Source organism: Artibeus jamaicensis, unplaced genomic scaffold (assembly GCF_021234435.1).
Source record: "Artibeus jamaicensis isolate MK-2021 breed Jamaican fruit bat unplaced genomic scaffold, CSHL_Jam_final contig_3109, whole genome shotgun sequence".
NCBI classification, from domain to species: domain Eukaryota; kingdom Metazoa; phylum Chordata; class Mammalia; order Chiroptera; family Phyllostomidae; genus Artibeus; species Artibeus jamaicensis.
This window is the reverse complement of record NW_026521716.1, coordinates 542,742-561,744: the sequence shown is the minus strand read 5'-3', so window position 1 is coordinate 561,744 and position 19,003 is coordinate 542,742. Positions and strand designations below refer to the sequence as shown.

At 49.7% G+C, this 19,003-nt stretch overlaps 1 protein-coding gene across 4 annotated transcripts in view; it reads left to right on the top strand.

The window, feature by feature from the left end:
* Window positions 1–19,003, top strand: part of CHKA (choline kinase alpha) — a 37,330-nt gene that overhangs the window by 5,154 nt on the left and 13,173 nt on the right. For 2 of the 4 annotated variants that reach the window (XM_037135388.2, XM_037135386.2), the window contains exon 2: window positions 6,008–6,119. In XM_037135388.2, coding sequence (XP_036991283.2) covers window positions 6,008–6,119 — 112 coding nt within the window. Of the gene's footprint in view, window positions 1–6,007; window positions 6,122–14,671; window positions 14,700–15,641; window positions 15,696–19,003 lie in introns of all 4 variants that reach the window. The other 2 variants (XM_037135389.2, XM_037135385.2) reach the window with 2 other exon arrangements.

Below are 19,003 nucleotides of genomic sequence, written 5' to 3'. Positions count from 1 at the left end.
TCCTAGAGGTAAATATACATACCAGCTCAGGTTCTATCTTGTACATTTGCTCTATTATTATTAAATATTTTATTTATTTATTTTTAGAGAGAGGGGAAGGGAGGGAGAAAGAGTGGGAGAGAAACATCAATGTGTGGTTGCCTCTCGTGAGTCCCCTGCTGGGAACTGGCCTGCAACCCAGGCATGTGCCCTGACTGGGAATCGAACCGCGATACTCTGGTTCGCAGGCCCGCGCTCAATCCACTGAGCTATGCCAGCCAGGGCTGCTCTATTATTTTTAAAGATTTTATTCATTTATATTTAGAGAGAGGGAAAGGGAGGGAGAAAGAAGGCAACATCAGTGTGTGATTGCTTCTCGAGCACCCCCTGCTGGGGACCCGGCTCGCGACCCAGGCCTGTGCCCTGACTGGGACTCAAGGAATCAAACTGCTGACGCTACTATGGTTCACAGGCTGAGCTCAACCCACTGAGCTACTCCAGCCAGGGCTACATTTGCTTTATAACGTGCAGTTATAACTTGTTCTTCAGCAGAATTACCAACTGCTTGCTCTCACAGACTGCGGACTTGATGCCTAGGGTGTGGCGTTCACAAGTGCTTAGGACATATCGTGTGTGTGCAGACTCCCGGAGGCTGGTGCGTCACAGGCCATGTGACACAGGTGGAGTAAATCCAGTCTACTAGACTATTGGGCTTTTTCTTGTGGCTGAGGTGGGGATGATGTTATCAGCTCAGATTTGACTTCCTTTTACCGGCGGAGTAGATTTTGCAGTCCCTGTGAACTTTTCAGAGCAGCCAGAGTTGAACCGTCTCACAGCCGACACCCGGTGGCAGTGTTCAGTGTTTTGGGTTACGTGGGAAGGGTTTGCGAAGTGGCCCGTTTCCCTGGGATGTGCTGTGGGGCCAGAATGGCATCCCGCCCCCGTGGCATCACGGCTGGTGAGGAAGGGCCGCGTTTCAGGGCTGGGCTGTCCACCCCGAAGGACTGGACCTCTGAACCAGTGGCAGTGAGAGGGGCTTTTCTCACAGCCACCTGCCTTTGCTTCCTCACTTTGCTCTGGGGTTTTTTCCTGTTGTCTGTTTGGGCGGGGAGCAAGCCTGCACCTCTGGCCCCCCAGGTGAGGCCCAGCTGTGCCTTTTCGTGAACTGATAGGCCTCTGAAGTGAAGGGCTTCTCCTCGTTTGCCTCCGAGTGGGAAAATGTGAAACGCGGAGATTTTTTCAGGAGAAGGTGCAGTGGGCGTGTAGTTATCATTTTATTTGATATTTTCCTTCCGTGAGCATCTTGTGCCTCCTGGATGTAACTCTGCCACGTGTGTTTATTAAAGGCTGTTCTGCCAGGTGATAGGGTTGGTGGTTTCAGGCTTCTCTGAAATCCTGAACAGTTCCTGGGGTTAATTTGTGCGGATATCCCTGATAAATTATGCCGTAAATCGGGCTGTTGGATATTTGCTACCATTTCTGTGGCATCTTTTCCCACCATGTCTCATTGTTCCTAGTCTGTTATTTGGCGCATTGGTAACTGGTTTATTTCTAGATAGTTTCTCACAGTTTGGGTCATCCCTGACTTTGACCTTTTATTTGGATTGTTACCAAAGCACAATCGATGGTTTACTTCCTCCCACTAAAGCCTATTGAGCAACAGAGGCTACATACAGATAAGAGATGAAGGGTTTCCAGGTTGCGGGCCTGTTTCTGGCCAAGCTCGGCCTGGCTTCCTTCCTTCTGCAGGAGCGCGGGCGTGAACTCTGAATGGAGTTACACAGCCCAGAACAGTGGTTCGTCTGTTTGCGCTGGCTGTTGACTGAGCTTTCAAGAGGATGTGACAGGAAGGAGAACGAAGTCCTTTAACTAATGCCTGTCCTAGCTAATGCCCGTCCTGTTGCTTGGGACAGAAGCCTTTGCGACAAGGCAGCCCTGATAAGCCACATATGGGAGGCGCTGCCCAGAGTTGAAAAGAAAGGTGGAGCCTGCACCTTCCATCTGCTTTGCAGCTTGCTTGGGGCTTGGGGCTGCAGGGACCAGGACCTTGGGTTCTCTGTCTTCCTGTTCCTCCTTCGCTGCAGTGGCCACCTGACTTGCCCTTGCAGCGGACAGGTCCTTACTCTTGGGGGGGTTCCCAAGGTTGCAGGTTTTTCTGATCCCGGTCAGAGCACATGTAAGAAGCAACTCGAACACATAAGTAAGGGGAACAACGAATTGATGTTTCTCTCCTACTTCCTTCCTCCCTACCTCTCTCTCTCAAAATCAGTCAATTAAAAAATAGTAATAAAGTGTGCAATTCAGTGATTTCTGGCGTACTCACAGGGGTATGCACCCATCACCACAGTCAGTTTTAGGACGTTTTCATCATCTCAGAGAGAAACCCTGTTCCCGTGAGCCCTACCGCCTTAGCCTCTGGCACTCACTAGTCTAACTTCTGTCTTTACTGACTGCCTTGTTTTGGACGTTTCCTATGAATGGAATCTGCATGAGTGCACACGTGTGTGTGTGTGTGTGTGTTCGGTTCCCTTTCTCCATGTGGTTTTTCTGTAAGTGGCTTCTTTCACTTAGCATAATGTTTGTAAGGACCATCCACGTTATAGCACGTAACTGTGCTTCCTTCCCTTTTTTAAATTGGGGCAAATATATACATAAAAACACCATTTTCAAGTGCACAGTTCGGTGGCGTTGGGCATGTGCACACCGTCGTGCCACTGCCTGCCCTCTCTCAGAAGTGTCCCTGTCTTCCCCAACTGACCCTCTGTGCCCGCGGCACCTGGACTCCTCATTGCCCTTCATGGCTCCCGGCCTTTGAAACTCAGCACAATCAGAATCTGGTTTTAGTTGTTTTATATGTGTTTCCTGTAACATAGTGTATAATTTTGACATGCAGCTCTGCTGGCACCTTGATTATAGCCCCATGAAACCTATTTTCAGGTGTTTGAACTCCAGAACTATAAGAATAAATTTGTCGGTTTAAGCAGTTTCTGGTCATGTATCGTGGTGGCCGCAGGAGGTGAGGACACTCGGTCTGTGCGAGTCGGTACAGGCTGGCCCTTCTGCGAGGCTCCTGGCACCCACAGCACCGGCTGCGATGTCCAGCGTGGCCCCGGTGCTCTCCTGCTTTGTCTCCTGTGTCTCATGGCATCAGAGTTCAAAGCAAGGACCCCAAAGCCCTGCAGCAGCACCTGGGCCCTGGCTGAGCCCCTTCCTTGCCCTGTGCCTCAACCTCGCATCTGTAACGCGGAGGTGGTGCCAGCTTCCACCTGTCGGGTGGTTGGGCAGGTGAAAAGTGTTAACCCTGTCGGATACCGAGAACATTGTAATACAGGGGCCCCATGGCTCTGAGCTCTCACCCTCACCAGTGAAAAAGGCCCGTTCCTTTACGGAGGACAGACTTGGGGGGTCAGCGAGCTTTAGTGATGTCCCCAGAGTCGCACAGATAGTAAGTGGCATACGTGGGGCTTGAATCCCAGTCTCCCTGACTCTGAAGTGTGGTCTTTCTCTTAGTGTGATGCCTCCCCCAGGAAGAGGGGGTTGTCCCTTAGGGAGCCAAGACTAACCCACCAAAATTTTTAGTGAACAATGCGAGACAGCTATCAAACATACCAGGGTGGAGTTTGGAGCAGAGAGACTCAATGGGACGGGAGTGCTGCTGTTTATTGTCACTTTTGGAAAATCTTTATTGAGCATCCACCACTGTGGTTTGGGGGGCCCTGGGCCTGGAGAATTGAAGTTAGACCTTAGCCCGGCCTTCAAGGAGCTAGCAGGTAAGATGGGAGAGGCCTCCTGTGGAGTTGGATTTTGAACTTGGCCCTAGTTAATAAGTAGTTTTTAGATAGCAGAGAAGGAGGAGTTTCCAGTTTGGAAGAACACGAGTAAGTGGCCGTGATAAGCTTTAAACAGAAAACTCCGAGTAACGATGGGTCAGACAACACAGAACTGTGTCTGCCTCTGTAGTGGGGCAGGAGTCAGCAGGCCAGGCCGCTGTGCAACGCTGTGCAAGCGCCATGGGCCCGATGGGGGTGCGGACTCCTACGGCTGACCACTGCCATTCCTAGGATGTGGCCCTACTGTGAGAATCTAAGAACCTGCTAAAGCTCTGGCCGTTGTGCTGTTCGGGACCCTGGCGAGAACATGGGAACAGCACTGGGTTCTCTAACATAGAGAATTTAACGTAAGGAGTTGAGTGAGCAGGTGTTGGGGGAACTGAAAAGGCAGGCGTGATTAAAATACTCGCTGCAGGAAGCAGCGCTACTCCTGGGCCTTGGAGAACAAGGGGAGGAGGCTGGAGTTATCAGAACCTGGAAACTCCAAGCAGGGGCCCCCACAGAATTGGGACCCAGCCTCCCAGGAGACTCTGAGGAAGGCTCTGAGGCTGGTTCTGGGGCCGACGAAAGAAGTGGGCACTGGAACAGCAGCCATGGCTGGGCTGCCCGGCTGGGCTGTTGCTGCAACGCTAACGCCATCAGGTGCAGGAACTGGCGGAGTCCCAGTCTGGCATCACAGCTTTAGAAAACGGGTTAGTTTGGAGTTCAGAGGCAAGAGCCCAGCCATCGCCACGCTGTCCTCTCCTCGTTTCAGACAGCAGGGCGGAGCGCGGGCAAGACGGGCAAAGCGGGGTGCGTCTTAACTTGATTCCCCAGAAGTCACACAGACACAGCCTTTCACGCTCTGTTTGCCCACACGGGGTCTCATGGGCCCCCAGTCTTGGTGCCGGCCACCTCCAGGGCCTGAATGAAACCTGGGTTCTGCCCAGAGAGGGCGGGTACCATCTGTCACTAGAGCATAGCTGTCAGAGTTGCTACGCTGGAGTTGGTGTGGTAACATCAACCCCTCGAGATAAGAAATTTCTCCCTGTTCCTTTCTTCCCCACACAAGTCCAACCATTTCTCTCGCTTTGCATTTCTTGGTGGTGCTCGTCCTGGATCCTCACAGTCCCTGTAGTTGGGCGCATGGCGACATAGGAGAGCTTTGTACTTTCGCCTCCCTTTTGGGAGCACGGCTTGGGTAGGCTGCATTGTTCTGGATGGAGCAGGGAAAGAGGCTGCCTCCTGGGGTTTCATTCAGAAAGCTGTGGGGGGGTTGCTGGTGAATTTTTGTCCAAAAGGTGCGCACACCCCATATCTTGGCATCTGACGGGTGGGTATAGACTTGGGGTGCACCGAAGCGCCTGCCAGCAGATGCTGCCCCACGACTTGGAATTCTGCGCTGCAGTTGGTCAGCTCTCTGGTCAGAGAGGGTAGTCCTCAGGGCGGGAACCAGATACGTTTCAGTCTCGTGTTTCCCTAGCTTCCAGCCGACTGCTTTGTTTACGTAATAGTTCCTCCAGCTGTGGTCTCTAGATAGGACGTAGGACTTGGGGGTCACTGCAGGTGGAGCGCCTCTTGTCTGTGACTCCTGAGTATGTGGTATTTCATGTTCTACCAACTTGGGCAGGTGATTTGTCCCCAAGGCTTTTCCTTCCTGGTGGAGTGACCTCATAACTTGTTTCTCGTCTTCAGTAGTCACATGGAAGGGTTAGGGTATTGAGGTCTCCCATATGTTATCTGGTTTTCAAAAAGGCATGTTAGTCAAAATCAGTTGAAATTTTTAATAACACGAGCATGAGAGGGGTAGACTTTGGAACTGTACTTCAGGTGGAAAGTTCTGGAGGAGAGGGTTTAAATACTGCCCCAAGATTTTAACCTGGTGATGATGGGAATCTGGCAGAAGGGGAGTCTGGAGTCGTGGAAGAATGTGGGGTTGAAGGGCTCCTGGTCCTTGTCCCTCTAGAGGGACCCGGGGCCTGTGAGGGGCGCACGTGCAGTTGGGAAAACTCCCCTCCAGGGCTGAGCCAGAAGAGCAGATCGGGACTTGCCCGTCTGTGGTGGGGCTCGTGGGATTGATCTAAAGACTGTGCAGTTAAGTGTCTGTGTTGTAAGTGCCCTGAGAGATGAGCCCCGCTTCTCCTTCCGTCCTCACGCAGGAAGAGTGACGTTGCTCCCTCCTGAATGCAGACACTGACCCTCCTCTCATTTCTTCCCAGAGGTGGCCTCAGTAACATGCTGTTCCAGTGCTCCTTACCCGACACTGTGGCCACCGTTGGTGACGAGCCTCGGAAAGTGCTGCTGCGGCTGTACGGGGCGATTTTAAAGATGGTGAGTTCCCAGGCTGCTCGGGGATGGGAGGGGCCTGCTAACAGTTTTAATCCTCTTTCCTGAGTTATCAGGGAAGAGATTTCAAATACTTTAGTGGTGTTATTAAAGCTATTTCAATATATTGCTTTTATTCTAATTGGGCTTTTTATTTATATTCTAAGTGAATTCCTGTTTTTACTTGTTATTTAGTAGAAAACTAGTATAAACACTCCCAGCTTTATATGCAAAGAAAGTACAGTGTTGGTTTAGTTTTTGATGGTGCTTGATGACGCTTGGCTCGTGACCCTGCGCTGGGGACGAGGGGTCGCGCCTGCAGCCTGCTCGGGGGGCTTCGTGGCGCCCCCATGGGCAGAGCCGGGGCTCAGGGGAGCTGGCTTTCTTACCTCTTCCCTTGGTGATTTCTTTAAAACTTTGAATTTGTTAGATTTATAATCTTTCATGAGTTTCATATTACTTAAGTAATTGAATCTAATTTCTAATTAAAGTAGCTTATTTGTTAATTACCTTAACCAATTATAGGATATCCCAAATGTCTAGTTTTTGTTGTTTTTTTTTTACTATTTTTATAGCATGAATTTACCATTTTAGTGACCACATATACAGGTGTTTGGTGGATATATTTCTAGGGTAGAATTTTTTTTAGTTTATTTTCCATTATAATCTTTATGCCATTTTATTTTATTTTTATATTATTATTTTTTATTATTTTTATTATTTTTTAAAAATATATTTTATTTATTTATCTTTAGAGGGAAAGGGAAGGAGAGAGGGAGAGAAACATCAATGTATGGTTGCTTTTCGTGTGTCCCCTGCTGGGAACTGGCCTGCAACCCAGGCATGTGCCCTGACTGGGAATCGAACCTCGATTGTCTGGTTCGCAGGCCCGTGCTCAATCCACTGAGCTACACCAGCCAGGGCTCTAGCGTAGAATTTTGATATTCAGTGAAGTCTTCTTTAGAAGGGCCCATTTTTATCTTTATGAAATAGAGTTTTCTGACTTTAATTTTTTAAAACATTACTTTCAGCTCAATCTAAAAAATAGGTCATGTTCACATCTATGCTAATTTGACTATGCTTAGAAATATTAAAAGTTAAGATTGGCACACTAGATGTTAATTCTTTTAAAAAATGGTCATAATTCGACTGGACCTTTCATGGAGAATTTCCCCTGCCCCAGTCATGCAGCAGAAGTGGTTCGGATCTGAAAGAGTGGAAATAAGTCAGCGTGCTGCGGTCGTGCCCACCTGGCTGGGGGAACCTGCCCGTTGGGGCCGGAGACCGTGGGCGGGGGCAGGGGGCCGGTGGAGAGGGCCTCGGGGCTGGAGAGGTCGACCTTTCACCGCACTGTGGCAGGGGTTTACCGGAAATTTAAATTCTTTCACGCAGTTTAAAAATTTCTGATATTTACTGCGTTTCTGGGGAGTGGGTGCAGTCAGCACTGGCTCATCAAGCCTTTGTCTGGCCTGTGAGGGCAGGAGAGGGGTCTGCTCTCCGGTGACACCGTGGTCCCCGCAGCAACGACAGAAACCGCCAGCACCTGTACCAGCGTGTCGGGGTTGGCGTTGAGAAGAAATGCGGCTGAGCCAGTAGGCGCCCAAATAGTGAATCACGTTCCTTTCACAAATGAATTAAAGGCAGAATTAAAGAGAGTACAACTTAAATACTACATTCCCTTTTTTCTTTACCTTAGGTGAAAGCGCACACACGCCTCTGTACCCGTTGTGCATTTCCACAAACGTAACCGCTGCGGGGGTAGAATGGGCTCCTCCCTTGAAAAGGGTTCATTGATGGCTGCACTTAATAAGTGTTTTGTCAGAGTATTTTGCCTAATTATATGATAGACCCCGTTAGTATGTCCCTCTCTCCCTTTCTCCTTGTTTTAAGTTGTTGAAATTTTTTTATCTCTGTGAAAATCGAATATTAAGTAGAAATATTTCTTTGATTCACATTTACGGTTATTTACAAGGGACTTGACATGATGAGATGTTTCATGGTGTTTTCACTTTTCTTTGTCACGCTGTTGCGAGTGTCTAACCTCCTTTATCTCCACAGCGGCAGTGAACTGACTGCTCTGTGGCGCAGCTCACTCAGGTTAAGTAGCAGAAGGCCAAGGTAAACCCTCCAGTCGCCCTGAGGGCCCCGCTCCCATCCCGCACGCACCAGCCCCCATTTCTGTGTCAGACGGGCCGTAAGCAGACTTCCTCACTGTGCCCGGGCCTGGTGTAGGGTCTGTGTTACCTTTGAGGGCCTCAGCAAAGTCCTGTGTTGGACATGGGAAACATGTAAGATGAAACACGCAGCTTTGAGAGACGGCTGTGCAATATTATTTATAGGGAATGATTAAACATAGAAAATATTGGTGCGATTATAAAGCAATTCATGTCAATATAATTTAGTGTCTGTTTCCCAGGGAGACTAGCTTTAATTTTAACTTGAATTTTATAAAAGGGTTATGTTCATTTGCTGTGTAGATGATGAAAACTGAATTCAACTATAAAATTGCCCCTAACTTAAAATAGGATGATTTAACCAGAGTTTTCCATTTTGTTTTGTTTTTGGTTTAATAGGAGGTTTCAGAAGAAGTACTAGTTAGCTTTTGCCACTATGGTAAGAAATGTCATTGCTAGAAAAGAGCTTGACATTGTCAAATTAGCTGTAAATGTAACTTGCTTTTCTTCCTCTCTGATACTGGGAAGGAACATGGGCTCGGCAGCGTCTGGCAGCAGCCTTTTCAAAGAAGCAAGTGTGGCCGATTACAAATAACCAGTTTGCTTATTTATCATGAATTGTGGAAGACACAAATGTCAGTACGTATTGCTCATTCAGTGTAACCTGTGCCAGCTGGTGGAAGTCGCAGAGGACCGCTTCCTCCCTCCCTCTGTCGGGACAGTGACTCTGTGTCGGGCCGGTCCCTTCTGTGCATGGATGGAGAGATGCGGCCCCGTTCTGAGCGGTCTCACAGGCATGGTGTCACGGCACACATCAGAGATCCCTCGTGTTGTCTGAGGAAATGTTTTTGTTTTGTTTTCTGAGTAATACGAGGCTAATATTTAGTGCTTGTTTGAGTACTAACCATAATACAGTTAAAGGTATCAAGGCACAACGCAGGTATGTGTTAGCGATTCGGGAGATTCGGGTTTGGTACCTGGTCTTCTTTGAATGCAGGAGACAAAATACTGTTTTCCCTGTTTCCTCTTAACCCCAGTTGAATTAAAAATTAAACCACACTAAAATACGAAACAGCCCATAGTCAGTCAGTAGTAGACTATCGGCTACTGAGAAATTGACATGTCGCCTTGGAACAGAGGTCAGTCGCCGCTGCTGTGCAGACGGTGTGACTGATGCCCCTTCACCAAGGGCCTGAGAGCACATTGCTAGGAACTGAGTACTCCAAATTTGGCATTTTTTTTCTCATCGTATTAGGGTCATACGAGTTTTAAGTTGTTTTGTTTACTCTCTTTTTTAAAAAAATCCCCCTGTCCCTTGAGTATGGTGTCAGTGTATCTGTCTGGAAGGCAGTCAGAACTCCCTTCCCAGAAGTCAGACGTTTTTCTGGCGTTGTGTTCCCATTCGGTCTCACCCAGCATTTCCTCAGCAAGTGCTCACCAAAGAGAGTCGCCAGATGACAGCGGATACTCCTTCCATACCTGCTTGGTGCCTTGTTTTGATAACGAAATAAACCGCACATGACTGTGTCTAACTTTGACATACTCAAAGTGTCTTTGTCTTGCTGGTCCTAAATTATGTCTGAGATTTATAGCATGAAGCCAATACAGATTTCTGGCCCCTGGAGCGACGGTGTGACCGCAGCCCGCCCGTGTCGGGAAGGAATGTGTGGTGCTGGGTGGCGTGAAGGGGACAGGGTGACGCACCACTTTAGCTGTCTGTGCATGTGTTCTCTGCTGCAGGCTTGTCCATGCGATCGTGCCTGGCGCACTCTGGTTTCCAGGTGACAGACACGATTCACGGTACAGTATGAGTCCTCTGAAGTCGGCGCACTGTCTACAGCTTTAATTTCCTCCTTTTAGTTCTTGGTTTCAAGAAATGCTTTTTAAAAAGAACGTTGTAATGCTTTTGTTAAGTAGCACCAGCTACAGTTTGTGCTGTGTTTAAAGAGGCGCAGCGACTGAGATATCAGAACGGTATGTGCTGAATACATCACTTTTTGCGGGGAGGGGTGTTTAGCTTTTGTCCAAGGCAAATCAGATCCCCTTCTTCTGTTTCCTCAGTAAAAAATGACATTTAATAATTTTAGCCATTTATGGGCCGCAACTTGAGAAATCAGTTGGAGTGCTAACCTTCTTCCCTTATGCCACTTTCAGCATTCAGGAAGCACCATGCTGTTTTGGTCAGATTTGGGAACAAACTTTCCTCCTCGCCCAGTCAGCTGGGACCCTTCTGCCAGTCTTTGCTGGGTCCCCAACAGCTTCATTGAGCTCAGCTGTGCTCACCGGCTGTAGAAGCATGCACAGGCTGGGGAGGTTGCGGCGCTCCTCCTGGGACGCGCCGGTGCCGAGGCAGCCCACAGCTGTTTACGGTAAAGGTACTCTCAGCTCGGATGCCTCAGCGTCTTGGGGCAGCAGGTTACCCTGGATCAGACGTAAATTTTGAGAAGGTCCTGGCAGGAGCCTTCTTTACCAAGACTTCTGTGCACCTGTCTGTACTTAGTCTGCGGAAGTCCTGGTCTCCGGTTGGCGGTCAGCAAGTCATCCGATTTTGCAAAGTTCAGAAGGATCAAATTGTTTTAGAAAATTCCTTGGGATAATTAAAAATGCTCTAGAGACTATCATAAAATATTAGAACTCACTAATATTCTCCCGTCCAAGTACTAACCAGGCCCGACCCCGCTTACCTTCCGAGATCAGACGGGATCAGGCACGTTCAGGGTGGTGTGGCCGTAGACTCACTTGTCTAAATTCTTATAATTCATGTGTTTTCCGTTTTAAACCGTTGCATGTGCATCTCACATTTTAACGTTATGTAAAATATTTTCAAGAAATGTTGTAAGAAACCATAAAACGATAATTACAGGGTATTTTCGTAGGAACCCTGGAGAAGGAAGGTCAGGGTCAAGGCGACAGTGAGAAGAAAACGCGCTGCGGGAGTGGACGGAGCCGCGCGGCTGCGGTCCCTCCTGGGGAGTCGATCTTCCCGCCCAGCTCACTGCAGAGGAGTGGAGTCTCATTGTTAGCGGGCGCCAGTCCTGTGCAGGGATCTTCTCTCCTAGAGAGTTGAGTGTGGCCAGGAACCAGGGTGGAGTCTTCAGAGCCAAAGGCTGCACGCTAAAGAAGGCCAGGTTATCTGGCCCAGGACCAGCGAGCGCCGCAGTTACTAAGCCTTCAGAAGGGCACAAACATGTTGTCCTCAGGGTGACTGTGGGCGGCTGGGCATGGCTCGGGACTCAGCTTGTGGGGGTGATCCAGTCAGTGGAGAGGAGTAGGACTTTCCTGGACCACATCTTAGGTGCCCCCGAAAGCTGAGTGTGGTTGACACTTCAATTATTCTTTCTTAATCACTCATTTCTGGATGCCAGAGTGTTTTCAGAGGCCACGACCAGCTCCTCTTTCACACAGTGAGAGCCTTTGGAAGAGTCCACTGAGTTGTTTGAGGCGGAGCAGGGCCGGTGGGGAGGAGAACATGGCCTCCTGGTTTCCACAAAACACGCCTTTTGTATTGCCTCTGTCTCTGTAGCCACTGTTGTATTTGAGAGAGTGGCTGCTTTGTTACAACATCATCTGTAACTGATGAAGGTTTGATTTCTCAGGTAGTGTTCCCAGTTTATTACACCGCGGATGACAAGTCCTTGGGAGCTGACTCCTGACTTCTCCCAGCCCATCCCACCAGCAGCTCCACAGTTCTGGTCTCCGAAGACACTTTGAAGATCAGCGTTTCAGGCAGTGCAGGTGATACCGAGACAGCCGCACGCCACTCGAACTAGCTTGTTACACACCCGCACCCACGGTCTCTGGGGCAGACCAGCGGCCCCTTTGTTTTGTCTCGGGTGCTGTGTCGGTGTTAAAGTGCTTAGTCACAGAACTAGTTCCCTCCTCATTGGAGGGACTTCAATTGAAAACTGACCAAGGACCAGAGCTTATCTTGCCCAATGGCTTAAACAAATGTAAAGAAATAACCTGGTTAGACTGTGAAACAGTCGAGTGGCATTTCCTCATCTCAGCCCCTAAAAGATGCCTTACTAGCTGTGGATTTTCATCTTGTTTGCAAATCATGAAATAGAACATTTGAAAAGTGATAACCTATAATACGAACATTTACTTTTTTATGGTCTTTTAAGTACAAAAGCCTTTAAATATGATTTTTGTCAGAAAAAGCAACATTGGAAACCTGTACCAAATATATTTATTATAAAAGTAACATACTTGAAACACTTTTCAAAACATGGAAGTATGTAAAGTATAAAGCAAAAGTCCTAATTCTGTCGTGTTACTTCCTGTCTCAGAGAATTTAGGCTGTTAGGAAATTAGTTTGTATTGACTCATTGATTTGAGAGAGGGGGAGGGAGACATCGACCTGTTGCCCCACCCACGTGAGCACTCATTGGTTGAGTCTTGTGTGTGCCCTTAATTGACAGGAGTCAAACCCATGACCTTGGCGAATCAGGATGACGCTCAAACCAACTGGGCTAAATGTAGGTTTTAATTTTTAAAGTTCTTGGCCAATCAAAATCTGTTTCAGTTTTTAAAGTTTTCTATAACATTAAAGCAAAATATAAACCATACCCTTTATTATTATTGCCAGCACTTTGGTCTGTTTTCTTCCTGTATCACAGTCTCATGAATGTGTGGATTGTGATGAATACTTGTAGGTTCTCTCGAAAACCAAGGTGGGAGGAAAAGGGTGCGGACGATGGAAGGAAGCCAGTGGCAGAATATTTTTCATTATCGCTGTTCAAATTTCTAATAAATGTAAACATTTTCCGGTTCTGTTTTATAACTTATGAAAGCTAATTTTTATGAATGTACAAATTGGGGGAAATTGTGGATGGCGTTAAATATTTGTGCAGTGTATTTCCATATCTGCTTCAGACAAATCGGTGCCTCGAGTAAAACCTCACAGACACCAAGATGTCTTTACTTACTGTTTTTCCAGACAGAAGCGTACTCTGACCTCTTTTTGGCGGCGTGAGTCCCTCTTCCTGGCTCACCTCCGGAGGGGGCCTCTCCCCCCGCCTTTGCACGCGCACCTTCTTGCGTTGGGACTTCCTGGACTTCCTGACAGGACCGAGGGAGCCCTGAGCATTTTGTACTGAGGAAACAGAACAGGAGGTTGGCTGTGGCAGAAGTCCATCTTGCCTTCACGATGGTGCTCTTGTGGAATAAGTAACGCATGCCTTCGGGTGGAGTGCCGTGGGCGGGGCGGGAAGTTACTTGCACCGGGTGCTAACACCTGCAAAAGGAACTGCCTTGGGAACTAAGCCGGTTCTAACTTTGGATGAAGTGACTTGCTTTTGAGAGCACCATTTAAGACAAGGAAAAGGGACTTCTGTTGGCTTAATAACCCTTAACTGTATCTCCCTAAGAAGATACAGTTAGAATAATAGCAGCATAGGAATAACCATAGTCATTTAGGACTTAGTACAGGTCAAATCCCGTTACAAAGTTTCATAGGATATCCAAATGCCTTAACTGTCTTAAAGCCTTCCCTACAAAGTGTCAGTGTGCAGTGTGTCAGCCTATAGAACTTCTTTTGTGCTTAACTTCCCTCAGGGAGAAAAAGCACAAGGGTATGTTTTGGGGGCATTTCAGCCCCATTCACTGTCCTGCTGCTGGGGTCATGGATGTGAGTTTGCTGTAGCGGGCTAGCTCTGCCATCCTAGGTTGTACCTTGAGCTGACCACCTTGAATTTCACAGTGCCCGAGTATTCCCATATTTGTGCTATCCAAAAGGTGTTTAAGCACCGGCATTTGCTTGGTGCTTTTGGGAAAGACTTATATCAAAAATGGAGTCCATATTGATAGGTAACATACACACAGGCCACTAGGGCGGGAGACCATGTACGGGGCTCTGAGGGTATCCGGAGTCCGGGAGGAGCAGAGCTTCCGTGACACCTAATCACCCCCCACCCCAGGGTTTGTCACATGGTACACCAGTCCGTCAGCGGAGGCCTCACGGCATTTCTGTGCTGTTCATTTGTGTGGCTCTCACTGTAGCGGGATTTAACCTGTACCACCTTCATCAGAGAGATGCAGGTTACACAGATAAACTGCCATATGCCCATCTGTGTTCTCTGGACTTGGTACCAAATGCATTGAACTGTGTGTAGGGAAAGATGCTATTGAGTGTATGTAAGCGCAAGTCTTTGCAGAGAGCTTCATGAACATGAATATTAATTTGTTTACTTTTATGCTGAGTAAGCTAGAATACGTACTGTTTATATAAAACACGTTACACTGTCTGTGGAGTGTTATTTCCATGTATAATGGATGAGAGAGTCGCTTTAAAACGCTAGGTGTTTTGAATGGTGCTGGAGTAGCTGGTGTTGCTTAACGTGGCATTTTTTTCCCTGTCCACACTTTCCACCCTTGGTACAGGTGTTTTTTGATAAAGCTGTGGAATGTAAAGGTATGTCTTTCGTGGGGTGTTCAAGAACCTTTTACCTTAGCATTTTTAAAGAGCTTCCTTTATGGGCTTCCTCCTGTGTCTGACGTAAACAGACTTTAGTTTAATTTTAACAATGGATTTCTAGAGGCAACCTCGGACATAAAATTTTGACATAACACTTAAGTTTCTGACTTGTTTTCCCCGCCCTCTGATTAAAAGATAGCGTGAAAGGCTTGGGGCGGGGGTTGCCTTAGAAGCTATGATGAGACAATGTAGCCAGGGAGTTGCGGATGGCAGTTGTTCTCATTGCCAGAACCCTGGTTACCAGTAATTTGCAATTTCATTGAGGAAAGTGATGTAAAAGCATCCCTTCACAAGTTAATGTGTGGAGCAAGTTCAGGGACTTGCTGCATTCGCACAGACCTCTTTTTGGTGGAGGACAGACCACACGGAGTGGGACGGGCAGTTTGGCAGGCTGGTCTGCACAGATTCTGTGCCAGGTCGCCTGCCAGCGCAGGGCTTGCTTCTCTGCCCGAGTTCTGTGCTGACCACGTCTGCCCAGGGCAGGGGTACACTCCCTGTTCCTGCCAGGGATGGAGACCCACCTGGCTAAATTGCTGATACTCCGCTTGTCCAACTGTCTGTGGAAGGCCTGGTTGCAAGAGCGCCCTCTGTTGACTTTCCTCAAACAATGAAATTGCGAGACGGTACACCAGAGTGGTCGAGTCACAGCTGTTGGCTCTCGACAGCACATCCCTCTCCTTGTAAAGAAACGAAGCGATTCCTCGGGTGTCGGTGCTAGTGCTGGACCCTGGTGGTGTGTTTGAGACACCAGCGGGCTGAGAAACGCTCATTAAAAGTCTGTGACGTTTTGTTAACCCTGGCGGTTCTGGTGGTTGCAAAGTGAGAGTCTGCGCAGTGTTCCCCATCTCACCGGAGGTGTTTGCTTTTTCTCATTCGTAGAGGTCCTGTAATAAGGAGGGATCCGAACAAGCTCAGAATGAAAATGAATTTCAAGTAAGTAATGAAGTCCATTCTGCGTCTGTGTTGTGAGGTGTGACCATGTTAGCCGACCTGGCCACTCTGCCGGGGCAGTGCCTGGAGAACCCTGGTCCGTGTGTCTGTCTTGGAGGGTGGGCTCTCGGTGTGTGGGAGCCGTGTGCTAAGACTGCAGGGACAGTGGATGTTCCCGATTCCTGCTGGGACTGTAGGCGGGGCGTGTTTGGTGTCCTCAGGGAAAAACCCGAGGAGCATTGGGGCTGCTAAGAGATGGCAGTTTGAGGTGCCATTTGTACATGATGTTGTCATACGGGGCAGCCTGTCTCGCTGCCGCGCCGTGCCTGTCACCACCCCGGTGTTTCAGCGGCCCCCTCCTGGGGCACGTAGGAGTGTTTTTTCTCACTCCAGGTACCCAGGTAGGAGGGGTGTCTCCCTCAGTTACAGGATGTGAGTTAGGACGATCCCCCTCTTCGAGGCTCAAATGTGAGGGGTCCAGAGCAGCTGTCCCCCCGTCCCAGAGAGGAGACAACTTTTGAGCATGCTCCCCCAACAAGTGTGGGTTTGTATAGAAGGGGTGTCCGTGTGTGCGTGTGCACACAAAGATTACTGGCTTTAACTACTAACTGTGTGCTAGTCATTGAAGTAATTAAGACATTAAAAAGCAGTTAGATTACAAAGGAACAGAAGTGCTGATATTTTGTCTTCGTATTGTCCTTGGTGGGTGGCCTTGCACGCGCCCTGCTCCGGAGACCCTGGTTCAGAGGGTCTAGAACGGGCTGAGACATCACCGGCAGGGACGTGGAGGACAGACGCGCTGTCCTCCGCGGTTCTGAGGCTTCGAGTGCAAGCCCTCGTACCTCCTGGGGGCTGGAAACGCCGTGGCACCGAGCCCCGTGGGATGCTGAAGCCGAAGTACACTTCCGGTCCTCGTTTCATGTGGACCTTTTCACAGCGTTTCACAGCACCCCTGCCCGTTTTGAAATGTTTGCTTCCCTGGGGCGGCCGGGACACGGGCGCCGTGGAGACTGCCTGCCCCGTCCCTGCTGCGTTAACTGCCGGCCCTCCGTGGTCCGGCCCAGGGCCCTCTTCCCAGGCCGCCCTCCCTCCTCGGTCCTTGCGTTCCTTCCTTGCATCTTCCCCGTAGCGCCACTCCTTCCCAGACCCCTGCTTAGAATTCACAGCGCCTGCCGTCGGCCTCCTTGGGTGCTCACTTCCCTTAAGGAGCGACAGCGCAGCTCATGGAGACCCAGTGGTCACAGAAGGGCCACCAGTGCTCCGTGCGCTCGCTCCGCGGTTGCCCGGGGGCCTTCTTCCCCTGCCTGTTTGTCTTGTGACTTTGTGTTTTCTTTCCTCTTCATTCTTTCCAGATTCTTCCCTCCATAAACCGTCCCCCCTTCTCCCTGTTTTGAATAAATACTGAGCGGCAGTGTCACAGAAGAGCAGAGGTTTTCTCGTTTGCATTGTCCGCAGCAGAGACTGGAGCGCTCTCAGGTCTTTCTCCGCCGTCCTTCCTGGCGAGGGGCCGACTCGGCTCTGGTTCCGGGGCACGCGTGTTCGGTCGCAGTGGGCGCCCGGGAGCCGGCGCGCTCAGTGGGCACGCTGTGCACAAATGCGCACTGAAGTAATGAAATGTCGCTCGTAAAACTCGGAGCCTCAGACTCCGAGGGACATGTGCGTTGGGTACGTGTGTGTTTTATGCAGTGTTCACCTTAAAGCCCTTTGGCTTCGTCCCTCTGCACAGGAAAATTAGAAGTTTCAGTTCCAGCGAAGTTCAGGGCCCCAGACAGAAGAAACCCTCACTGCGCTCCTCGGAGACGCCCGGGGAAGGGTCAGAGTCCCGGACGGAGCTCCGACAGACGGCAGTGGCGGGCGGCGGGGCAGGGTCCGAGTGGAGAGTCGAGGGACCCCCGCAGACCTGGTCCATTCCTGGGGGCGTCTCTGATGCTGGGTGGGAGGCCAGATGCGGCCCCCACACCTCACGCAGGTCTGCTTTCTGGTCAGGCACGTGAGTGAAGGAGACATTCTCCGGCTAGAGAGAGGTGTCAGGGACGCGTCGCCGTCCATTCTGAGTTTAAAAATGAGGCCTGTCTGAAGTTGGACGAGTGATGCGCTCAGACCCACCAGATTTCGGAGGGTCGGCGCTGTGCCCCTGGAGCACTGTGCCAGGCACAGGGGCAGGCTCCTCGGGCGGAACCTCAGATCTGGGTCTCTCGGGCTCCGGGCTCCGGCACCTCGCGGTCGGGGCGCCCTCCTCCCGCCTTGCAGACACCCTCTCTCTCAGCCCGCACGTGGCGGAGGGGGAGCGAGAACAAGCAGGGCTCTCCCGTGAACACTGACCCCTAGGGCTCCCCTCAGGGCCCCCCAAACCGCTCACCTCCCAGAGGCCCCGCCTCCAGACCCCATTGCATGGGGTGGGGACTGCAGTGTGTGGATTGGGGGGGCCCAGGGTGGTTCGTAGCGTCACTTACGCAGAGTGAACCAGGGTTGGGCCTCACGGGGTGATGGTCAGGCCGTAATTGTGGGGCTCACACGCGGCGGCCAGACCAGAACAGTGGGGGTCGCTGAAGTCCGTCCGCCCCACCGAAGGCACCGGTGACTGAACTGCTCTTGACTGGAGGGCAGCCCGTGTCCTTCGTGAGTGGTGTTTTTCTCTTACTTTCTTTGTCTCAGTTTATTTCTGTAACGGGAGTGTGACTTCGAGAGCTCCGATGTATTTTGAACGGTGTCTGTCCGGATCATATTCCCCATAGACGTTTCTTCCTTTCTTGATATTTTAAGCTTCCATTTATGGTTGGCATACAATAGTGTGTGTTTCAGGTGTTCACCCCAGTGATTGGATACTGTATAACTAAGTGACCATTACGTTATGTCTTGCGCCCACCTGACACCTCCGTGATTATTAGAATATTGACTGTACGCCCTGTGAGGTTCTTTACGTCCCCATGGTATTCTGCAACTGCCAAACTTGTGCTTCTTTATTGTATTGATTTGAGAGACAAACATCAGTTTGTTCCACTTATTTATGCTTTCTTTGGTTGAATCTGTGTGTGTCCCACTGAGGGATCGAACCCACCACCTGGGCACGTTGGGACGACGCTCTCACCTTCTGAGCTACCCGGTCGGGGCTGCTTTTTCATTTGTTTTGTTTTTTAGGTTCAATTGTTGATATGTATGTATTGCCATTTTACTCATATTTTTTACCTTGCTTTCTTCCTAAAGGAGACACTCATATAATACTGGCTTGGTGGCGACAGACTCCTTTAGCTTTTTCTTGTCTGGGGAGCTCGGTATGCGACCCTCGGTGATAAGCGACAGCTCTGTGGGTG